Genomic DNA, 19391 nt, shown 5'->3' on the forward strand with positions numbered 1-19391 from the left:
CCTACCTGTTGCGTCCTCTTGTAGCCCCACGTCAAACGCCAGCTTATCCGTCAGAGAGCGAGACGTGGTGAGACAGCTGAGATACTAGAGAAAAGGAAAAAGCTTCCATGAAGATGTCACACAATCGTGACCTGGCAGGGGCAAGATGGCGGCTCCCACATCAGGAAATAATGGAAGGCTGGGTGGAACTTTAAGAATTTTACTTAATTGCAAATAAAATAAATAAAACTAATATGATGTATAGGTGTTTGAATCACCTATTGGACATAATCTGACATTTTCATCCATTTTCCCTTGTTATTTCCCAATACAAACCCTGCTCGGTTTCCTTACCATGTCGCTGTGACAGTGGCGAAGCAGAATGGCGTGACCGTACAGCAAGGTCCGATGTCCTCCTCCTTGCGATGACTGGACGAAGAAGACAGGAGGCAGTGTAAGAGTCATGAAACCATTTTGTACAATTGCCCCCCCACAACCTTTACAAACCCCACCACTAGGGGCAACCATGGGTCTCCATCTATTGAGGATGCGCATGGATAACAGAAATGGCAGGCCATCATTAACTCTAAGAACGTCACCACCAGGCAAGTCCGCAGTGGTGTTCAGGATCGGAGGGGCTGACTGCTCTGCTGCTGGCCATTTCTAGGTCCGTGTTAGAGAGGTTCCAGGTCAGTGGATTGCATGCAGCTATGGAAATATAACCATCTGGGGCCGTATGGGCCGACCATGCAGCCTTCCTGTGGATAATCCATACAAAAAGATGGAGCACACCTCATTGTTCTCTTCTGGAGACTGATCACCAACCAAGCGTCACAGGCTACCGGTTGCCACCAGGTTAAGCAAATGCTTAAGTAAGACTCCTGCTTTAACTTAGTTAAACCCCACTTTGCACAAACCCCCCAAAGTGCAGTTGTGTTTATTATACGGTGTCTCCCGGAGTGAGTATGCCTTGTGGTTCTTGCCCTGCGGTGAAGATTGGAGAACGCCCCTTGACTTGTGCTTTAAGCACAAAGACATTGATGTTATAATTGAAGTATAATGAGGTGTACTGCATCTCCATGGTCAGATCGTTAACGGAGTAGGAGACCAGGAACCCATTAATCGCCAATCCTAACACCCTAAACCCAAATCTGCCCAAACGGGAGGACGTTATCCAAAGAGTCGAAGTTCTTCTGTCCCAGAACGCCTGTTAGAGGATTCATTTGTACCATGCAAAAAAAAGGAAAAGAAAGGAAAAGAAAGGGATTGGAGAGAAACTCAAAGTAAAGTCAGTGATGGAAGGAATGTCTAGTGCTGGTGAGAAATCGGGTCAACAGAAGAGGACATCGGCAAACAGGCTGCAAAGCAAGGACACCAGGAGGAACGAGGAGAGGCTGGATCTGGGAAGCTGGAAACCACATCTCTCTCTGGAGAGAAAATCCCAAAGGTGAGGTCAGTGCGTCGGGCAAGGCTGGCCAATCTAAGACGGGGTCACCACCCAACGGCTTGTAAAGAGATGTTCTTTAATTGGCTGCAACGTATCACTCGGAGGACAAGAACTGGATACGTGGAGCATTAGAGGCTTGGATGAGGAGCAAAATTATACACTTTGTGTATCCTTTCCCGTCTCAGAGAGGAGTGGACTCTAAATCCACTAACGGGTTTCCACGTGGACTCAATCTAAGGCTAACGTTTACCAAGAACTTTACTTATGGCAGCCTCTTCATAGCCATTCGCAGTCAGATAGACGGTGGGGTGTTGGCCGCCGCGGGTCTATATGACACATTCTAAATTATTATTGCTGGTGTGAACGCGCCTTCTCTCCTTTCACGTCTCCATTGCCGGTAGGACCTCTCGGCGGAGCGCTGGCTATTTCCGGAGAGTATTTTTCTCCACCAGCTGCAGTGACATACGAGCACCAGAGACTTAAGCCAGTTTAAGATGGGGGTCACCACCCGACAGCTTGTAAAGGGATTTTCTTTAACTGGTTTCAATGTATCGCTGGGAGGAAGAAAACTGGATACATGGAAAGGCAGAGGCTCACATGGGGAGTAAAATGAACCCTGTGCGTGCGCAGCTATTCCGATATCACCGAGTAAGCGGCTCTGCGCTGGAATGATACGAGAAGAACCTCTTTTGGGGCGAGTTAAAGAAATGATACGTTTTGCGTATCCAGGGGTCTCGGCAGGAGGAGAGATGCGGTACCGGCTGCGAGGAAAGGGGCTCGGGGAGTCACATGAGGTAGCAGAACAAAGCCACGAAACATACCCATTTATCCAAATTGGGCACCTAGCACGAAGACAGAGAAAGAAAGCCAAAACAAAACACAGAAGAGGTTACGTCACAGAAAGATCCTCGAGGCGGCTCCACGAAAATACGTTCCTGCCTGAGCCAAAGACCACCACAGACGTACAGGTGTGAAATATGGGGGGCAGAAACCACCCCGGCTTCAGCTCTCCAGGTGATGTTGGATTACAACTACTATGGTGCTCAGGCATTATATTGGCTAAATGGACTACGATAGCCAAAGGATGCTGGGAATTGCAGTCCATCCACATCTGGCGAGCTTCCCGTAAGCCTTTCCCCACTCCCGGAATCAGATACTTCTGCACGGGCTTGGATACAGAATGTTCAGCCATTTTCACCAACTACCATGGTAACGTGGGTATTCCGGGGACAGACAGGGAGCCCCCGCAAGCCACAGAACCCCACTCCCAAATTCCACATCACCCCAGATCCACTGGAACGTGAAAAACACTTTTACATCCGTATTAGAAATGTTCTTAAATATCACCTTTTCTGTAAAACCCCAACAAGGAGAGACGTTCTAAACCTTGACAAAGTCCGGCCATAAGACCGATGTGGCGGAACGTGGCGGAACGTGGCGGAACGTGGCAGAACATGGCGGAACGTGGCGGAACGTGGCGGAACGTGGCGGACTAGGGGCCAAAAGAAGAGCAGACCTACAGACGCCTCACCTCGCCTCCGATCTCCACTGTGTTGGCCAACATCTCCTGTAGGGCTCTGACCGACAGAGACTGCTCCAGGACAAAGCAGCAGATGGCGAGATCCGGGGGCACGTTCTACAAGAAACACAAAAGCATGAGAGGCAGCGGGGGCATTGGGCAGCGGGGTCCAGGAGGTGCTTTAGGCTGGCTGCGGCTAGGCCGTCCCCTCACCTGGGCATTGGACGTTGGTTGCAAGAAGCAGAGACGGTTCCCGAAGCCCTCGGCTCCCATGCACATCTTGAGCTGCTCCTTCCTGAAGGTGGTGCTGCACTGCAGGACAACCACATCTTCCTGCAGGGGCAAAAAATGGAGATGGGGTAATGTGGGGTAATGTGGGGTAATAGGGGGTTATAGGAGAGGTTGGTTATAGGGTGGGGTACATGGAGTAATTAGAGGGGTATATTGAGTAATAAGAGGGATTATAGGACAGGTTGTATGGAGTAATAGGAGGGGTTATAGGGAGGGTTATATGGAGTAATAGGAGGAGTACTAGGATGGGTTGTAGGAGGGGTTTGTGGAGTAATATGAGGGGTTTATGGGGTAATAGGAGGGGTTATAGGGAGGGCTATATGGAGTAATAGGAGGAGTACTAGGATGGGTTGTAGGAGGGGTTTATGGAGTAATAGGAGGGGTTTTAAGGCAGGGTATATGGAGTACTAGGAGGGATTATAGGGTGGGGTACATAGAGTAATAAGAGGGGTTGTCGGAGGGGGTTTATGGAGTAATAGGAGGGGTTATGGAGTAATAGGAGGGGTTTATGAAGTAATGGGAGGGGTTTATGAAGTAATGGGAGGGGTTATATAGGGTAAAATAAAGGTTCAGCGCTGGCCAAGAGGGCAACTGTCATATTACATTTTATCTGCTTGCCACATACAGCGTCTGGAATAACACGAGGGTTTCACTTAGTGTCGTCCCGCAGCATTTCCCCAGTGAACCTTTCTGTGCTCCATCTATTTTTTTGGGACAGTTCATGTGTCTGGCCACTGTATGTTCGGGCCATATGGATGGGCCCTGGGCTGATGGTTAGCACCCCCACCCCCTATATGAGGGGTTAACACTCAGCAGCATGTCATTAAACTGCGGATTCAGCAGAGTGCAGGCCCCCGCCGGACCGACAGCTGTCTAAAGGAGGACTGAATGACGAAAGGTTCAAAAGACCCCCCCACAGACGCATAAAGTGGGGGCATTTATACAGAGGCCACCCTGCAGCATGCATTTTCATAACAGCTCCCAGGAGATAACAGAACAGCTTTAATTCACTGCACTTGCAAAATAGGGCTCTTCCTAACAGACTGCGCCGGGATATAGGGCTCTTCCCCTATAGATCACACCGGGATATAGGGCTCTTCCCCTGTAGATCACACCGGGATATAGGGCTATTCCCCTATAGATCACACCGGGATATAGGGCTCTTCCCCTATAGATCACACCGGGATATAGGGCTCTTCCCCTATAGATCACACCGGGATATAGGGCTCTTCCCCTGTAGATCACACCGGGATATAGGGCTCTTCCCCTGTAGATCACACCGGGATATAGGGCTCTTCCCCTATAGATCACACCGGGATATAGGGCTATTCCCCTATAGATCACACCGGGATATAGGGCTCTTCCCCTATAGATCACATCGGGATATAGGACTCTTCCCCTATAGATCACACCGGGATATGGGGCTCTTCCCCTATAGATCACTCGGGGGTCTCTTTCTCGTACAGAGGGCCGGGCTTTAGGCTCTTCTCTGCAGACGGGGAACGCGATATTTTAAGGCTGCACCTGTTGGGGGTTTTACTGAGATCAACACTCAGCAAATAACCGAAATTCCAGCAATCCACATTCACACCGCTAACCGCACAAACTGACACACAACCCGCATATCACACAACATACAACACAACACACAACCCGCGGAATGCATATCACACAACATACAACCTGCGGCCTGCATATCACACAACACACAACCCGCGGCCTGCATATCACACAACATACAACACACAACCCGCGGCCTGCATATCACACAACACACAACCCGCGGCCTGCATATCACACAACATACAACCCGCGGTCTGCATATCACACAACATACAACACAACACACAACCCGCAGCCTGCATATCACACAACACACAACCCGTGGCCTGCATATCACACAACATACAACACACAACCCGCGGCCTGCATATCACACAACCCGCGGCCTGCATATCACACAACACACAACCCGCGGCCTGCATATCACACAACACACAACCCGCGGCCTGCATATCACACAACACACAACCCGTTGCCTAAAGTGTAAAGTGCTGCCCCCACATACGGAAGCGCACATGTCCTGGGAAACATGCCTGATGCGGGCAACGGGGAAATACGACACAGCAGGAAGAGGGTCTCCATTCACCCCCAAAACCGGTGCAGGACTCATTCTTTCTACCTGGGAGGCTTGGCCAATGTTTGTGGTTATCATATTGTTATATATAGGTATAAATTGGTTCATTGCATGCGGCTGTACATACGTGTGGAGCACACGCAGAGCCCCTGGAGGTGATGGTTCACATATGACAGTAGAAGTAAACCTCAGTGCCAGAATTGGCCCATGGGGCCAATACATGACAGGTGTGTTGGATGCTCAGGTGCCCCTGCTTTTGGGGTTTTGGCTCCTATGACGTTCTGTGACAGGGCCAGGCTAGCCGCCTCATATGTCCGTGTGACGTTTAGCCGGGTCACGGAGCGCTTTTGTGTCCGGTTCCGTATACTGTGACCCGGTAATATATTATATTGTGTGTTTATTGTGTAACCGGCCCAGAGACTGAATGTGGCTGCAGCTCCGGCCTTCAAAGAGACGATCCTATAATCTGGCTGGGGCTCTTAATCAGCCAGCACAGCCCTGTCGGCCCCGCCGGCCCCCGCACTACAGGGGGGGTAACACAGGTGGGGGAACCCATCGTATCCCTTAATCCCCTCACCTGATACATCCCCTGTATACTGATGGGATTTGTGATGGGATGTGAGTGATGGGAGTTGGGTTTGGTGCGCAGTGAATTGAGATTATATATAAAGTTCTGTGTGTTTGTAAATAAAGTTCTTGTTTTACTGTGAATGGTGGTCTGACTGATCCGTGGATAGCAGGAGCTCCGTATGAGGGACTGACCGGTGATTCCTCAGCCCTCAAACAGGGGACCCAGCCTTGGGGACGGGGACCCTGTAACACCTTCATCAAAATTATTGTGGCTGAGGGTCATGGGAGTTTTTCTGCCCATGACAACGGCAGCTACACTGAGCCTGGGACCTTTTCAGCAAAGGCTACTTGGGGTCCCCCCCTTATGGGGGCGGAGCTTCCATCATGAGGTGGTGCAAGTCGGATGTGGGGGCGGGGTTGGTTAGCTTTTGGAAGGCGGAGGATTGATGGGAAGTAGGGGAGTAGGTGCGTCGGGGTGGGCGGGACCTGCGCAGTGATTGGGTATGACCAAAGGCCCGGAGAGACCAGGGGAGGCAGGCCCGGGCTCGGAGACTCCGGGGCAGTCCAGGACTGCCCCGGATAACGAAGGTCTTCTATGTACATTTAACCCCTTAATGACAAAGCCTGTACATGTACGGGCTCAAAATGCATTGTTTTCAATGGGTTTAGGGACCGCCCATTGTCCTTAAGGGGTTAAACAATGCAGTTCCTATAACGGATGTGTAGGGAATGAGCTGCCCCACGTCACAGAAGGCGGACCGTTACCGGGGTACTAGAACGCCACCTCCCATGTTTGCTGGGTATGAGGGTATCACAGGGTTCTACAGCCCTAAAAGCCCCAACAATGGCCCTCTCCTTCCATGATCCCCCTCTCTCCTCCACTGATGCCCCTCGGCATCAGGTCAGAATGTGCGCTGGGTATGAGGGTATGTGATGTATGATATGCATGATGTATCTGATGTATGATATGTATGATGTATGATATGTATGATGTATGTGAAGTATGATATGTATGATATATGTGATGTATGATGTATGAGATGTATGATATGTGTGATGTATGAGATGTATGATATGTATGATGTATTATATGTATGATGTATGTGATGTATGTGATGTATGTGATGTATGAGGTATGTGATGTATATGATCTATGATGTATATGTATGATGCATATGATGTATGATATGTATGATGTTTGTGATGTATGATATATGTGATGTATGATGTATGTGATGTATGATATGTATGATGTATGTGATGTATGATGTATGTGATGTATGATATGTATGTGATGTATGATGTATGTGATGTATGATATGTATTAGGTATGTGATGTATGTGATCTATGATGTATATGTATGATGCATATCATGTATGATATGTATGATGTGTATGATGTATGATATATATGTGATGTATGATATGTATGATGTATGTGATGTATGATATGTATGATGTATGTGATCTATGATGTATATGTATGATGTATATCATGTATGATATGTATGATGTGTGTGATGTATGATATATATGTATGATGTATGTGATGTATGATATACATGATGTATGATATGTATGATGTATGTGATGTATGATATGTATGATATATATGTGATGTATGGTATGTATATGTATGTATGATGTATGTGATGTATGATATACATGATGTATATGTATGATGTATGTGATGTATGATATGTATGATATGTATGATGTATGTGATGTATGTGATGTATGTGATCTATGATGTATGTGATCTATGATGTATATGTATGATGCATATGATGTATGATATGTATGATGCATATGATGTATGATATGTATCATGTGTGTGATGTATGATATATATGTGATGTATGTGATGTATGATATGTATGTATGATGTATGTGATGTAAGAGGGTATCAGGAAGGCTCTCCGCTCAGCACCGAGATATTTAGGCCACGTCTTCGCTCTGGGTCTCCGGGGCCGGCCGAGGCTTTTTATAGATCGGGTGAAACGCGTCTGTCCTGTTCTGCTGAGTGTGGGGGGGGGGGTATAGAATTACATGATACATACATTCTTATGCATGCGCGAGAAGACATTAACCCCCCGTACCCACAGAGGTGGTTAAGTGGAACAGCCTCCCAGCAGAAGTGGTAGAGGGTAATACAGTGAGGGGATTTACATCATTACAGGTCACGGGCCCAGCAGGCTTTACCTGCGAACCGGTGAATGTAACAGAGGATTAATGGAAGTGTCTTATACAGAGTGACTACTATGTGTGTTATACGCAGAGGGGTAGTTATACGGGGTGTAGTCCTGCTTGTTATACACAGAGAGGTAGATCTGGGTGTTATACAGAGAGGGGTAGTTCTGCGTGTTATACACAGAGAGGGGTAGTTCTGCGTGTTATACAGAGGGGGTAGTTCTGCGTGTTATACACAGAGAGGGGTAGTTCTCCGTGTAATACAGAGAGGGGTAGTTCTGCGTCTTATACACAGAGAGGGGTAGTTCTGCGTGTTATACACAGAGAGGGGTAGTTCTGCGTGTTATACAGAGAGGGGTAGTTCTGCGTGTTATACACAGAGAGGGGTAGTTCTGCGTGTTATACAGAGAGGGGTAGTTCTGCGTGTTATACACAGAGAGGGGTAGTTCTGCGTGTTATACAGAGAGGGGTAGTTCTGCGTGTTATACAGAGAGGGGTAGTTCTCCATGTTATACACAGAACTCTTACCCCAGGAGCTTGCAGTCTAAAGCATGACCTGCTCCGGAGACCGGGTCTCCCATCCCCCCAGCTCGCTCTCTAAGTGTTAAAACTCCTGTCACCGAGTGTCCGTTTTGGTCGCTGTCACTCACACCCCCCCCCCCCCGCTATGAGGCTTTGATGAGAACCCAACAGGTGTTTTGCCCTCGAGACCCCGGCCCTGACACACTCACAGCGCCCTCACTCACCCACCGCACACACTCACCGCACCCTCACTCACCCTCCACACACACACTCACAGCGCCCTCACTCACCCTCCGCACACGCTTGAAGCACACTCACTCACCCTCCACACACACTCACAGCGCCCTCACTCACCCACCGCACACACTCACAGCACCCTCACTCACCCTCCACACACACACTCACAGCGCCCTCACTCACCCTCCGCACACGCTTGAAGCACACTCACTCACCCTCCACACACACTCACAGCGCCCTCACTCACCCACCGCACACACTCACAGCACCCTCACTCACCCTCCACACACACACTCACAGCACCCTCACTCACCCTCCACACACACACTCACAGCGCCCTCACTCACCCTCCGCACACACTTGAAGCACACTTACCCTCCACACACACTCACAGCGCCCTCACTCACCCTCCGCACACACTCACAGCGCCCATGGCCCCTCTGTCCGAAACCACCTTTATAAAACTACGACTCTAGAACGCCCAGGGTAACCAAGTGCCAGTGTGAGCGTACACTCACTCACCGCACTTATCCTCCGCACACCCTCACCCTCCGTACCCTCTCACCCTCCACAGACACTCACCGTCCTGAGGAACTGGATCTCGTCCTCACTCTCTCCTGCTTCAGCCATGGCTGGGGGTCTCGGCAGAGGACGTCTCCCGGGGGTCTCCTGGCACTAAATCCGTTGGTGTTGAGGGGGGAGAGAGAGCGGCTGCTGCCCCCCGAGCTCCGTGCAGAACGATGACACAGACAGCCTGTCCCCTCCGCTCCCCACCTCCGCTCACTGATTGGAGGGAGCGCTCCTACGGCCAAAATACCCACAGAGGGGCAGGAGAGTGGGAGGAGGGCAGGGAAAATAGATGGGGGGGGCAACAGCAAGAGGGAGGGGGCACGGGGAATAAAATAAAATGGGAGAGGGCGGATTGAGAAGGGGGCAAAAGATTTATTACAAAGATTGTTTCCAAAAACTGCCCCCAGCCAGGTATATAATAAATGGGGGGGGGCTGGGCTTTTCCAGATTAATGAATCTCTGAAATTTATGAGGAACTCCCAGGGGCGGCGTGGGGCAAATCGCAGGGGCGGCGCGGGGCAAATGGTAGGGCGTGGGGCAAATCACAGGGAATGGGGCAAATCCCAGGGGCGGCACCTGGCACATGGCAGGGCGTGGGGCAAATCGCAGGGGCGGCGCGGGGCAAATCGCAGGGGCGGCGTGGGGCAAATGGTAGGGCGTGGGGCAAATCGCAGGGGCGGCGCGGGGCAAATGGTAGGGTGTGGGGCAAATCGCAGGGGCGGCGCGGGGCAAATGGTAGGGCGTGGGGCAAATCACAGGGCATGGGGCAAATCCCAGGGCATGGGGCAAATCCCAGGGGCGGCACCTGGCACATGGCAGGGCGTGGGGCAAATCGCAGGGGTGGCACAGGGCACATCGCAGGGCACTTCCAGACCCGCCTTAAAATGTCTGGGGCAAATTTCTAAATGTGGAGCAGTCACCATGGAAACCAACGGGATGATCACTACCGTGTTCAGGACTTTTAATCAGAACCACTTTAGTAAATATGATCGTACGCCGGAGCTCTCAGGGTTTTTGCCCCAGTCTCACAGTGAGGGGGCAAATTCTCGGGTCACGCAGTCTGACTCCTTCCTATCCCCCCCCCCTGCTGGGATCGTATATAAGACTCCCAGTTGGTGCTTTTGGCCCCAGTATGTTATGGGTGATCTCCCTGCTTGAATGCAGGTGACTCCATTAAATGTTTTTAAATAACAAGTCAAGGTTTCCATGGCAACCGGTATTACAGGTACAGGTATTGGGTGACACATCTGGGAAATCACTGCATAGAATCTTCATTAAAGGGTTAATATTTCCAGCATCTGGGGGGGCCGCTCATTTAGAAAGTTCCCCAGTATGAATATGATCCAGTGTGTAGCCCCGCCCACTTCCAGTATGAGAACCCGAGGATTACTGGAGAGCACCAGGAAAGCTCCAAAATATTAACGGGGCCGGAAATAGACAGCGGCACCGGGGGGGGGGGGGGGGCAACTTTACCCCGCTTAATTTATAAAGCTGTTTCCTGCTGTTTCTATACACATTATCGGGGCTTTTAGGGCTGTAGAACCCTGCGATCCCCTCATACCCAGCAAACATTCTGACCTCCTAGAAAAGAGGGGCATCGGGGAGGAGAGAGGGGTTTCTAGAGAGCGCCTCTGCCGGTGCCCCAGGCCCTGTATCATCCACTCCAGCCAGCCGTATAAAAGATATTAAGCAGCCGCGTAGAGGCCCAGCGCCCCCTACAGGCGGGGGAGGGAGTCAAAACTCATCTTTCTTGAGAATAAATATTTTCCCTAAATGACTCTTTTTATGACTCCTGTTGAAGACCCCCCCCTGTGTATATTTTGGTGTAGAGCCCCTGCTGCCCCAACCTCCCCCCCCCAGGATTATCTGCCGCACAAAGAGGAGCGATCGGGGCAAAAAATGAAACTGTTTACCCCAAAACGTACACCCCGCGGCTTCACACGCAGAACACAGAAAACATACCTGGCAGAGTCCGGCCTCTGTGTGCGCTATCCAATCAGGACGCAGAGCACAGGAAGGATCCAGTCACCAGGATCACAAGATTTATTCCAAATTATTTATTGTTAATCACATTATTAATAATTACGACAGATTTGATAAAAAACAAGAAAAGTCAATATTCTAGCAAAATTCAGGGAAAATAACCCCAAATACCCCCCCCCCAGGGTCCGCAAACAACCCCCCCATGCGGAGTTTATTAAAACACATAGAAAGACATTTTTAGTGAAGATCTCGCATCAGGAGAGCGCGGCTTAAAAAACATTAAAAAAGACAACGTTATTATAATACAGAGCGGCCCGTTAAGTAGATGAGCGCCTGATTGGGGGGGCGGATTACTATCTCTAGTGTTTAGTACTCGCAGGTCACAGAGGGTGACATCGCTTCAACCACCGGTAAGGATGGGGGGGGGCTAAACGACAGAAGTATTTTAAGGGGAAAATACGACAGCCCCCCCCACCGGTCCCGGCAGAGACTCATTTAGTAGAAATGTCCCACGTGGCCTGGTTCCTGTCACGCTAACCAGACCCCCGTATTATAAACCCAAAGAGCCCCCCAGGAGTTCTAACTTGGCTCCAAACAGAGGGCAGTTTTGGGAGACTCCGGGCCCCGGTTGGCTGCCCCCACCTGCCGGAACAACAAGCAGTCGGTCGGCGGACTGAGGCTGAGCTCCATGGGAAGGTCGGCGGTGTCTGCCGGCCCCTCCGGACTCTGGTGACCCGCCCCGCTCAGGGTGATATTTTTGCGGCTGACGAACACTCGCCGGTTTCTGTCACTTAACGTTTTGGGGTCTTTTCCGCCGGGTTCCGGAGTTTTCCGCTCGTCCGTCTCCTCCGTTAGGCCAATCCCGCTCTCGTGGCTCAGGGACCGGCCGAACCGCCGAGCCCCCTGCCGCCGGATCGTGTGGGGGGCCGGCTGTTTCGAGTCCTTTTGCGGAGGATCCTCGGCGGGCGCTCGAGATGCCCAGGGAAAGCTGAGCACCAGTTTGCGCACGCTTCGGTACTGCGCCATGTGGCCCCCGCTTCTGCCGAAATGTGGGGGGCTGCTGGGCAGCGAGGACAACGACAACTGACTGTGGATGGAGAAGACCTGAGTGGGCGAGGTCAGGGGGCACATTTCACAGACGTCTCCATGCATCTTCTCCTCGGGGGTCTCCTCCCGGCTGCCCCCTTCTACCCTGTACTCTGCGCTGCTGGAGCCGGCGGCATCCTCGTAGAGCGGACACCCATCAGCCCCGGTACCGGCACACTCCCCCACGTTCTCCGGCATACTCAGCGAGCGGCGCATGGACCGGCACGTCCTCCCGCGGGGCAACTCCGGCTCCACGCTCACCCGCTCCATGGACTTCCACGAGGCAGCAGAATGCAAGGAGGAGCGAGAAGAGGACAAGTCAGCACACGAGGGGTTAACTAGAGAGAGAAAATAGAACGATAATCAGAGACCTGTCTGACCAGTCCTGATAATACACACAGCCCCGCCGCTGTCTGACCAGTCCTGATAATACATCCAGACCCGCCGCTGTCTGACCAGTCCTGATAACGCAGTCACACCCCCTACATTACATACAGACCCGCCGCTGTCTGACCAGTCCTGATAACGCGGTCACATCCCCTACATTACATACAGCCCCGCCGCTGTCTGACCAGTCCTGATACCGCAGTCACACCCCCTACATTACATACAGACCCGCCGCTGTCTGACCAGTCCTGATAATACATACAGACCCGCCGCTGTCTGACCAGTCCTGATACCGCAGTCACATCCCCTACATTACATCCAGACCCGTCGCTGTCTGACCAGTCCTGATAACGCAGTCACATCCCCTACATTACATACATCCCCGCCGCTGTCTGACCAGTCCTGATAATACATACAGACCCGCCGCTGTCTGACCAGTCCTGATAATACATCCAGACCCGCCGCTGTCTGACCAGTCCTGATAACGCAGTCACATCCCCTACATTACATACAGACCCGCCGCTGTCTGACCAGTCCTGATAACGCAGTCACACCCCCTACATTACATACAGACCCGCCGCTGTCTGACCAGTCCTGATAATACATACAGACCCGCCGCTGTCTGACCAGTCCTGATAATACATACAGACCCGCCGCTGTCTGACCAGTCCTGATAACGCAGTCACACCCCCTACATTACATACAGACCCGCCGCTGTCTGACCAGTCCTGATAACACGGTCACATCCCCTACATTACATACAGACCCGCCGCTGTCTGACCAGTCCTGATAATACATACAGACCCGCCGCTGTCTGACCAGTCCTGATAACGCAGTCACACCCCCTACATTACACACAGACCCGCCGCTGTCTGACCAGCCCTGATAATACATTACATACAGCCCCGCCGCTGTCAGACCAGTCCTGATAGCGCATGTACATTATTACCACGGTTTGCAGGCTTCACAGACAGGGCGGCGACACGAAGTTCTCTCCCGTTGAAGATCGGTCCCTCGAGAGCCTCGGCGACGATTCTCTTCATCAGATTCCAGCCGCTCTCTTCTGGATTTTTCCCTTCCGGAGTCTGCAGGAGAGACAAAGATCCCGAAGAGCTTATTGGGGCATCTGACAGACAGAAGGGGGCAATTACCACCCCTGAGCTAAGAAACAGCGGCCGGGGGGTTAATCCGCAGAAGACCACGGACCGGGGGTATGGGCTGGGTGGGTCGTATCCGCCATTCCCACCCCCGCAGATGGGTCCGCACCCCGGGGGGGGGGGTAACTACGATAACCCAGCGCTCACCGGGTGTTTGGCCGGCCGCGACCTCTGGAACAGGCGCAGGGAATGCCGGACCTTCTCCCTTCTCTCCAGGTGCGCCGGAGACAGAGAGATCTGGCTGGTCCTTCGGGACAGAGAATTCCACGTTAGACGATCGTGCGGGTGATCCGAGGGGCCATGGCGGGTGAGCCAAGGGGCCGAACCTCACCTCTGGGCCCTCTTGCCCTCCTTCCTCTTGGTCCTGGCCCGTGGCCCTTTGAGTGGAGGCTCAGGGGTCAGTGGAGCCTCCAGCGGCACGGCCGTCAGCTCCAGGAAGGTGCCAGGACTGGGGGGGAACTCCAGGAAAACATCCCCTCCGATCCCATTATCTGCAGAGGATGATAAAGAGACCCCCCCCGATGTTTCTGCCCCCTTCGGAAGATCCACGGAAGTGAATACAACCGGCAATTACCCACCTCTCAGGGGGGACGCAGGGTCCGGTACCGGCCGTGGATCCGCGCATGGCGGGTCGTCATCCGGAACGGCCAGCAAAGATTTCCTGGAAAACGGACCAGACATGGAGGGTGACGAGTGGAGCGGGGTGGCGAGCGGAGCAGGGCAAAAGGAGGGGAGTGAAGAGCGAAGCGGGGCAAAAGGAGGGGAGTGAAGAGCGAAGCGGGGCAAAAGGAGGGGAGTGAAGAGCGGAGCCGGTACCGTTTCTTAGCCATACACGGCTCTCCGCACGCCGAGTCCTCGGACGCCTTGCGCTTGGCTTTGCTCCGCGGGGGTTGTTCCGTCTCATCTACCAGAGCAGAAAATGGGGGAAAATTAAGGGGGGGGTTACATCCCACTGAGGGACACGGGGGGGGGTACCCTGGCGTCTCTCACCGGGGCTGGCTCGCTCCGGGGTGGCACTGGAAGACGTCAGTCCGGATTTCAGTTTGCTGAGCGCTTCGTTAACAAGCCCTTGGGAGGGAGGGGGTTAAACGATTATTATATGTATTACATGTATTATACAGACGGCGCCGTCTCTTACCACCCATGCTGCGCCGCCGCCTCCTGCGAGTCACTCCTTCCTTAGGGGTCTCCACCTCGCCCCCCGCAGCATCCGGGCACAAAGACGTCATTTTCTCCGAAATAAACGCCGGGGTCCGTCCTACCGGCACAGTAAATACATACCGCCATTATCACGCGTCCGCATGCCCCGCCCACTGCGGGGTGACAGAGGGGAGATATGGGACGCAGAGCCTGCCCCACCCACTGCGGGGTGACAGAGGGGAGATATGGGACGCAGAGCCTGGCCCGCCCACGCAGAGTGTGTCCTGTGACCCATAGCGGTGGCGTGATTAACCCTTTGCTGACCTATGCCCTCTGCGTGCTCGATCAGAGTCTGCATCACAGACGCCTGCAACTGGAGCTGCCGCTCTGCACCGATTGTCAGCTTCTCGCCCAAGCCGTGGTTGGAGAACAGATTTGGAGCCAAAACCAGAGCCAAGTTCCCAGAATCCATCCTGTTCTCGAAGCTCCTGCAATCCGAAAAGACAAATTAGTACCTAGTGGGGCAAATACCCCGTCCTGCCCCGCCGCGCTCTTATCCCGAACTCTCCGTCCAATGGTGCGGCTACCTCGATGCCACGTCCTGCAGGAAGGTGCAGAGGTAGCGCAGGGTGGTCCCGTGGACGGCGGGCAGCAGACATGTCACCAGGGTGCTGGCAGACCCTTTCTGCCCCTCGGCCACGCACTCCTGGATCTGGCAGAGGGGGTCCTGCAGCTCCGGGGGGATGAGGGGCTGAGGAAGCTCTCGGAAGAACTGCTTGAGGAGACAGGCCACGTCGCCAGGGTGGGCCGACTCCAAGCGGCCCTTGCCGGACTCCAGCTGGGCCTGTAGGGAGAAATCCGGGTCACATGGCAGTGTGGTAGGGAGGTAAAGGGTTAACAAAATTCACCACTAACCGTGCTTTATCTTCGTGGCTGGAGTGGAAATCTGCCCCCCATTTTACCCCATTGGGGGGCCACTGGCCCCGAGCGCTGCTCACAGCTAATAGCCCAGAATCACCGGACCCCTCGCTGATAAAAACCATCCCACCGGATCTAGAACCTGAATTGGTCGCCGTTACTGCCCCTTTAAGACTCGAAGGGTTCTTGGTGGGGTTTCCGTGACGACGCCGGGGTTTCTCAAACATCCTCCCCGCCCGCTGCGGTCTCTCGGCTTCCTCTCGGGCTCTTGCCACACACCGGCAGCGCTCTCTTACGCAACCCCGACACGCGTGACCGGCACAGGAAGAGCGGCCGGCACACGGGGCCACGGAGCCCCCCCGATTATTGTGATGGGGCATGGGGGGCAAACGCTGAATCAGCCCCGTATCCAGTCACAGTATCTGCCCCGTTACCCAGAACAAAGTCTGTGGGCCCCTAATACCACAGACCCCCCTCCGTGGGGTCAATCCAGCCAGGGATACCCCCAGGCTCTGCCCTCGGGTGAGGGGGGGTATTACCGTCACTTATGAATAATTAACCCTTTGCCTTCATCATCTGAAAGGGGCAAATCAAAAACCGTTTAACATAAACTGTAGGGGTAACGGGGTATAACCCCGCGTGATGTAATTGCCCCGCAGCACCCCCCCCATATTACCCCGAGGAAATCGATACCTTCAGAGCTTTGATCCGAATGATGGAGCCGGATTTCCGGAAGAGGCCCTCGGTGCGGAGATGGCTCCGGAGAAACTGGCAAATGTCTACCACCAACCTGCGGGAAGCGGGACCGGGTTACACAGCAAAATGACTCCGGACACCAAGCGGCCCCCGGCACTTAGTCCTCCCCGGGCATGAGCAGTGTCTCTGAATTATACATGTTCCTGCTGCAAAGAGCCGTATGTCTATCCCATGCCCTCACTGTATTACCCTCTACCACCTCTGCTGGGAGGTTGTTCCACTTATCCCCCCCCCCCCCCCCGTAATGTATTTAAATCTTCCTTCAATTTCATCTGAGCCTCTAGTGTTAGATTCCGGTGGTAGAGGGTAATACAGCGAGGGGGTTAAACACGCATGGGATAGACATACGGCTCCTGAATCTAAGACGAGACCAACGCCTGATTAAGGTTTGAGTCTTTACAGACTAGACGGGGGCCGGAGGGGGCCGATCTGTCGTTGGGTTTTACGTAACTCCTCCCTGAAACCATTAAGAAGGAATGTTTTTGGGTTTATTAAGTTACCCCCCAGGGAGAGCAAAATACCCCCTGGCCTGCAACTTACTGTGGAACACCACCCTCCTTGCTGTTGACTGGGAGGGACTGTAACGGGACCCCAAACAACCCGTCGGGGGGCATCTTCTTCTGGAAGGAAAACCAAACCCGATGAGCGGAACGTCCCTCGATAACAAATCCCCCCCCCAAAAAAACTCGGAACCCGGAACCCACCTGAGCGTCCAGACTGAGGGACTTCTTCAAAGGCCGGATCTTAATCCCCAAGGACTTCAGATACTGGATGATGAGGACGGAGGGGCCCGTGGCCCCCATGGCTCCTTTAGTGATCATTTAATGAGACTCCAGCGCGGGCGGCTCTTCTCTGCAATAAACACCCCGATATCAAGACGGAACCCAACCCCATCATCCCGGGGGGGCACGGAACCCAACCCCATCAGCCCGGGGGGGGCACGGAACCCAACCCCATCAGCCCGGGGGGGGGACAGAACCCAACCCCAAACCCGCATCAGCCAGGGGGGGGCACGGAACCCAACCCCAAACCCCCATCAGCCCAGGGGGGGGCACGGAACCCAACCCCAAACCCCCATCAGCCCTGGGGGGGGCACGGAACCCAACCCCAAACCCCCATCAGCCTGGGAGGGGCACGGAACCCAACCCCAAACCCCCATCAGCCTGGGAGGGGCACGGAACCCAACCCCAAACCCCCATCAGCCTGGGAGGGGCACGGAACCCAACCCCAAACCCCCATCAGCCCGGGGGGGGCACGGAACCCAACCCCAAACCCCCATCAGCCTGGGGGGGGGCACGGAACCCAACCCCAAACCCCCATCAGCCTGGGGGGCACGGAACCCAACTCCCATCAGCCCGGGGGGGCACGGAACCCAACCCCAAACCCCATTATCTCGGGGAGGACATAGGGAATGGATCCGGTACAGGGATAAGTGATATGATGGGTCCCCCCCCTTGTTATCCCCCCTGTAGTGCGGGGGCCGGCGGGGCAGACAGGGCTGTGCTGGCTGATTAAGAGCCCTAGCCGGGTTACCTGATCGTCTCTTTGAAGGCCGGAGCTGCAGCCACATTCAGTCTCTGGGCCGGTTATAAAATATCACCGGGTCATGTGATCAGAACAGGGACATAGACGCTCCATGACCCGGCTAAACCGCACACCAACCCCCGACACAGACCCCCAAAACACCCTCACCCAACAAAACACTCTGTGCAAACTGCCCCCCGACAACCCCACCCAGAGCGCCACGAGAATGTCTGCCTCTGCCTGGGGCCAGGAGGTCCGGGGGCAACTCCCGTTTACCTGGCCCTGTCACCTCCACCTAAAGCCAGTAGCCCGGCTCCTTCCCCCAGCAGAGGAGGTAAAAGCTTCCAATCAGCTCATTTAATAAACAGAACTTAATTAAAATCCCAGACGATACATTGTATCCCCTCCCCCAGCCCCACTATACCCCGGTATGAGACCCCCGGCCCATGCACGTCAGGACCCCCCACATTAGGGGTCAAATTAACAGCCACAGGACCCCCGCAGAGCGGCAAACGATTCCGTCACCTGTGATTTGGTTCCGAGTCTCCGGGACGCAGAAGGATCGGCTCTGTTACCTGCCCCAAACTATTCCTCCCCGCCGAGCATGCTGGGATCTGCCCCAAGTCAGCAACCCCGGGGGGCAGATGGAAAAACCGGCCCGGATTCCCTAACAGACCCCGGACTTCTTCTGTTAATTGGGTTCAGCAATCAGGACGAGCGTCATCATCATCATCATCATCATCACACAGCCCCGCCGCTGTCTGACCAGTCCTGATAATACATTACAAACAGCCCCGCCGCTGTCTGACCAGTCCTGATAACGCAGTCACATCCCCTACATTACATACAGCCCCGCCGCTGTCTGACCAGTCCTGATAATACATTACATACAGCCCCGCCGCTGTCTGACCAGTCCTGATAACGCAGTCACATCCCCTACATTACATACAGCCCCGCCGCTGTCTGACCAGTCCTGAT

At 53.5% G+C, this 19391-nt stretch overlaps 2 protein-coding genes across 8 annotated transcripts in view; both read right to left on the reverse strand.

Moving 5' to 3' along the window:
* The window catches only part of RYR1 (ryanodine receptor 1), a 52996-nt gene extending 43344 nt beyond the window's left edge, over positions 1–9652 (reverse strand). For 4 of the 7 annotated variants that reach the window (XM_053472522.1, XM_053472518.1, XM_053472520.1 and 1 more), the window contains exons 1-6: positions 9475–9652; positions 3159–3278; positions 2958–3062; positions 2248–2268; positions 334–408; positions 6–84 (exon numbers count right to left, since the gene is read on the reverse strand). In XM_053472522.1, coding sequence (XP_053328497.1) covers positions 6–84; positions 334–408; positions 2248–2268; positions 2958–3062; positions 3159–3278; positions 9475–9522 — 448 coding nt within the window. In that variant the 5' untranslated portion in view covers positions 9523–9652. The remainder of the gene's footprint in view (positions 1–5; positions 85–333; positions 409–2247; positions 2269–2957; positions 3063–3158; positions 3279–9474) is intronic. The other 3 variants (XM_053472523.1, XM_053472524.1, XM_053472521.1) reach the window with 1 other exon arrangement.
* Positions 9653–12024: 2372 nt separating this feature from the next.
* Positions 12025–17737, reverse strand: LOC128503959 (rho GTPase-activating protein 11A-like). Its single transcript, XM_053474156.1, has 13 exons — positions 17594–17737; positions 17430–17509; positions 16827–16923; positions 15803–16059; positions 15540–15703; positions 15214–15333; positions 15066–15143; positions 14892–14979; positions 14654–14736; positions 14407–14566; positions 14223–14322; positions 13868–14003; positions 12025–12869 (listed from the first exon to the last, which is right to left on the reverse strand). Exons 1-13 carry the CDS (start codon positions 17708–17710, stop codon positions 12025–12027), a joined length of 2325 nt encoding a protein of 774 aa, XP_053330131.1. The 5' UTR covers positions 17711–17737.
* Positions 17738–19391: the final 1654 nt, after the last annotated feature.

This window comes from Spea bombifrons, chromosome 8 (assembly GCF_027358695.1).
Source record: "Spea bombifrons isolate aSpeBom1 chromosome 8, aSpeBom1.2.pri, whole genome shotgun sequence".
NCBI lineage: Eukaryota > Metazoa > Chordata > Amphibia > Anura > Pelobatidae > Spea > Spea bombifrons.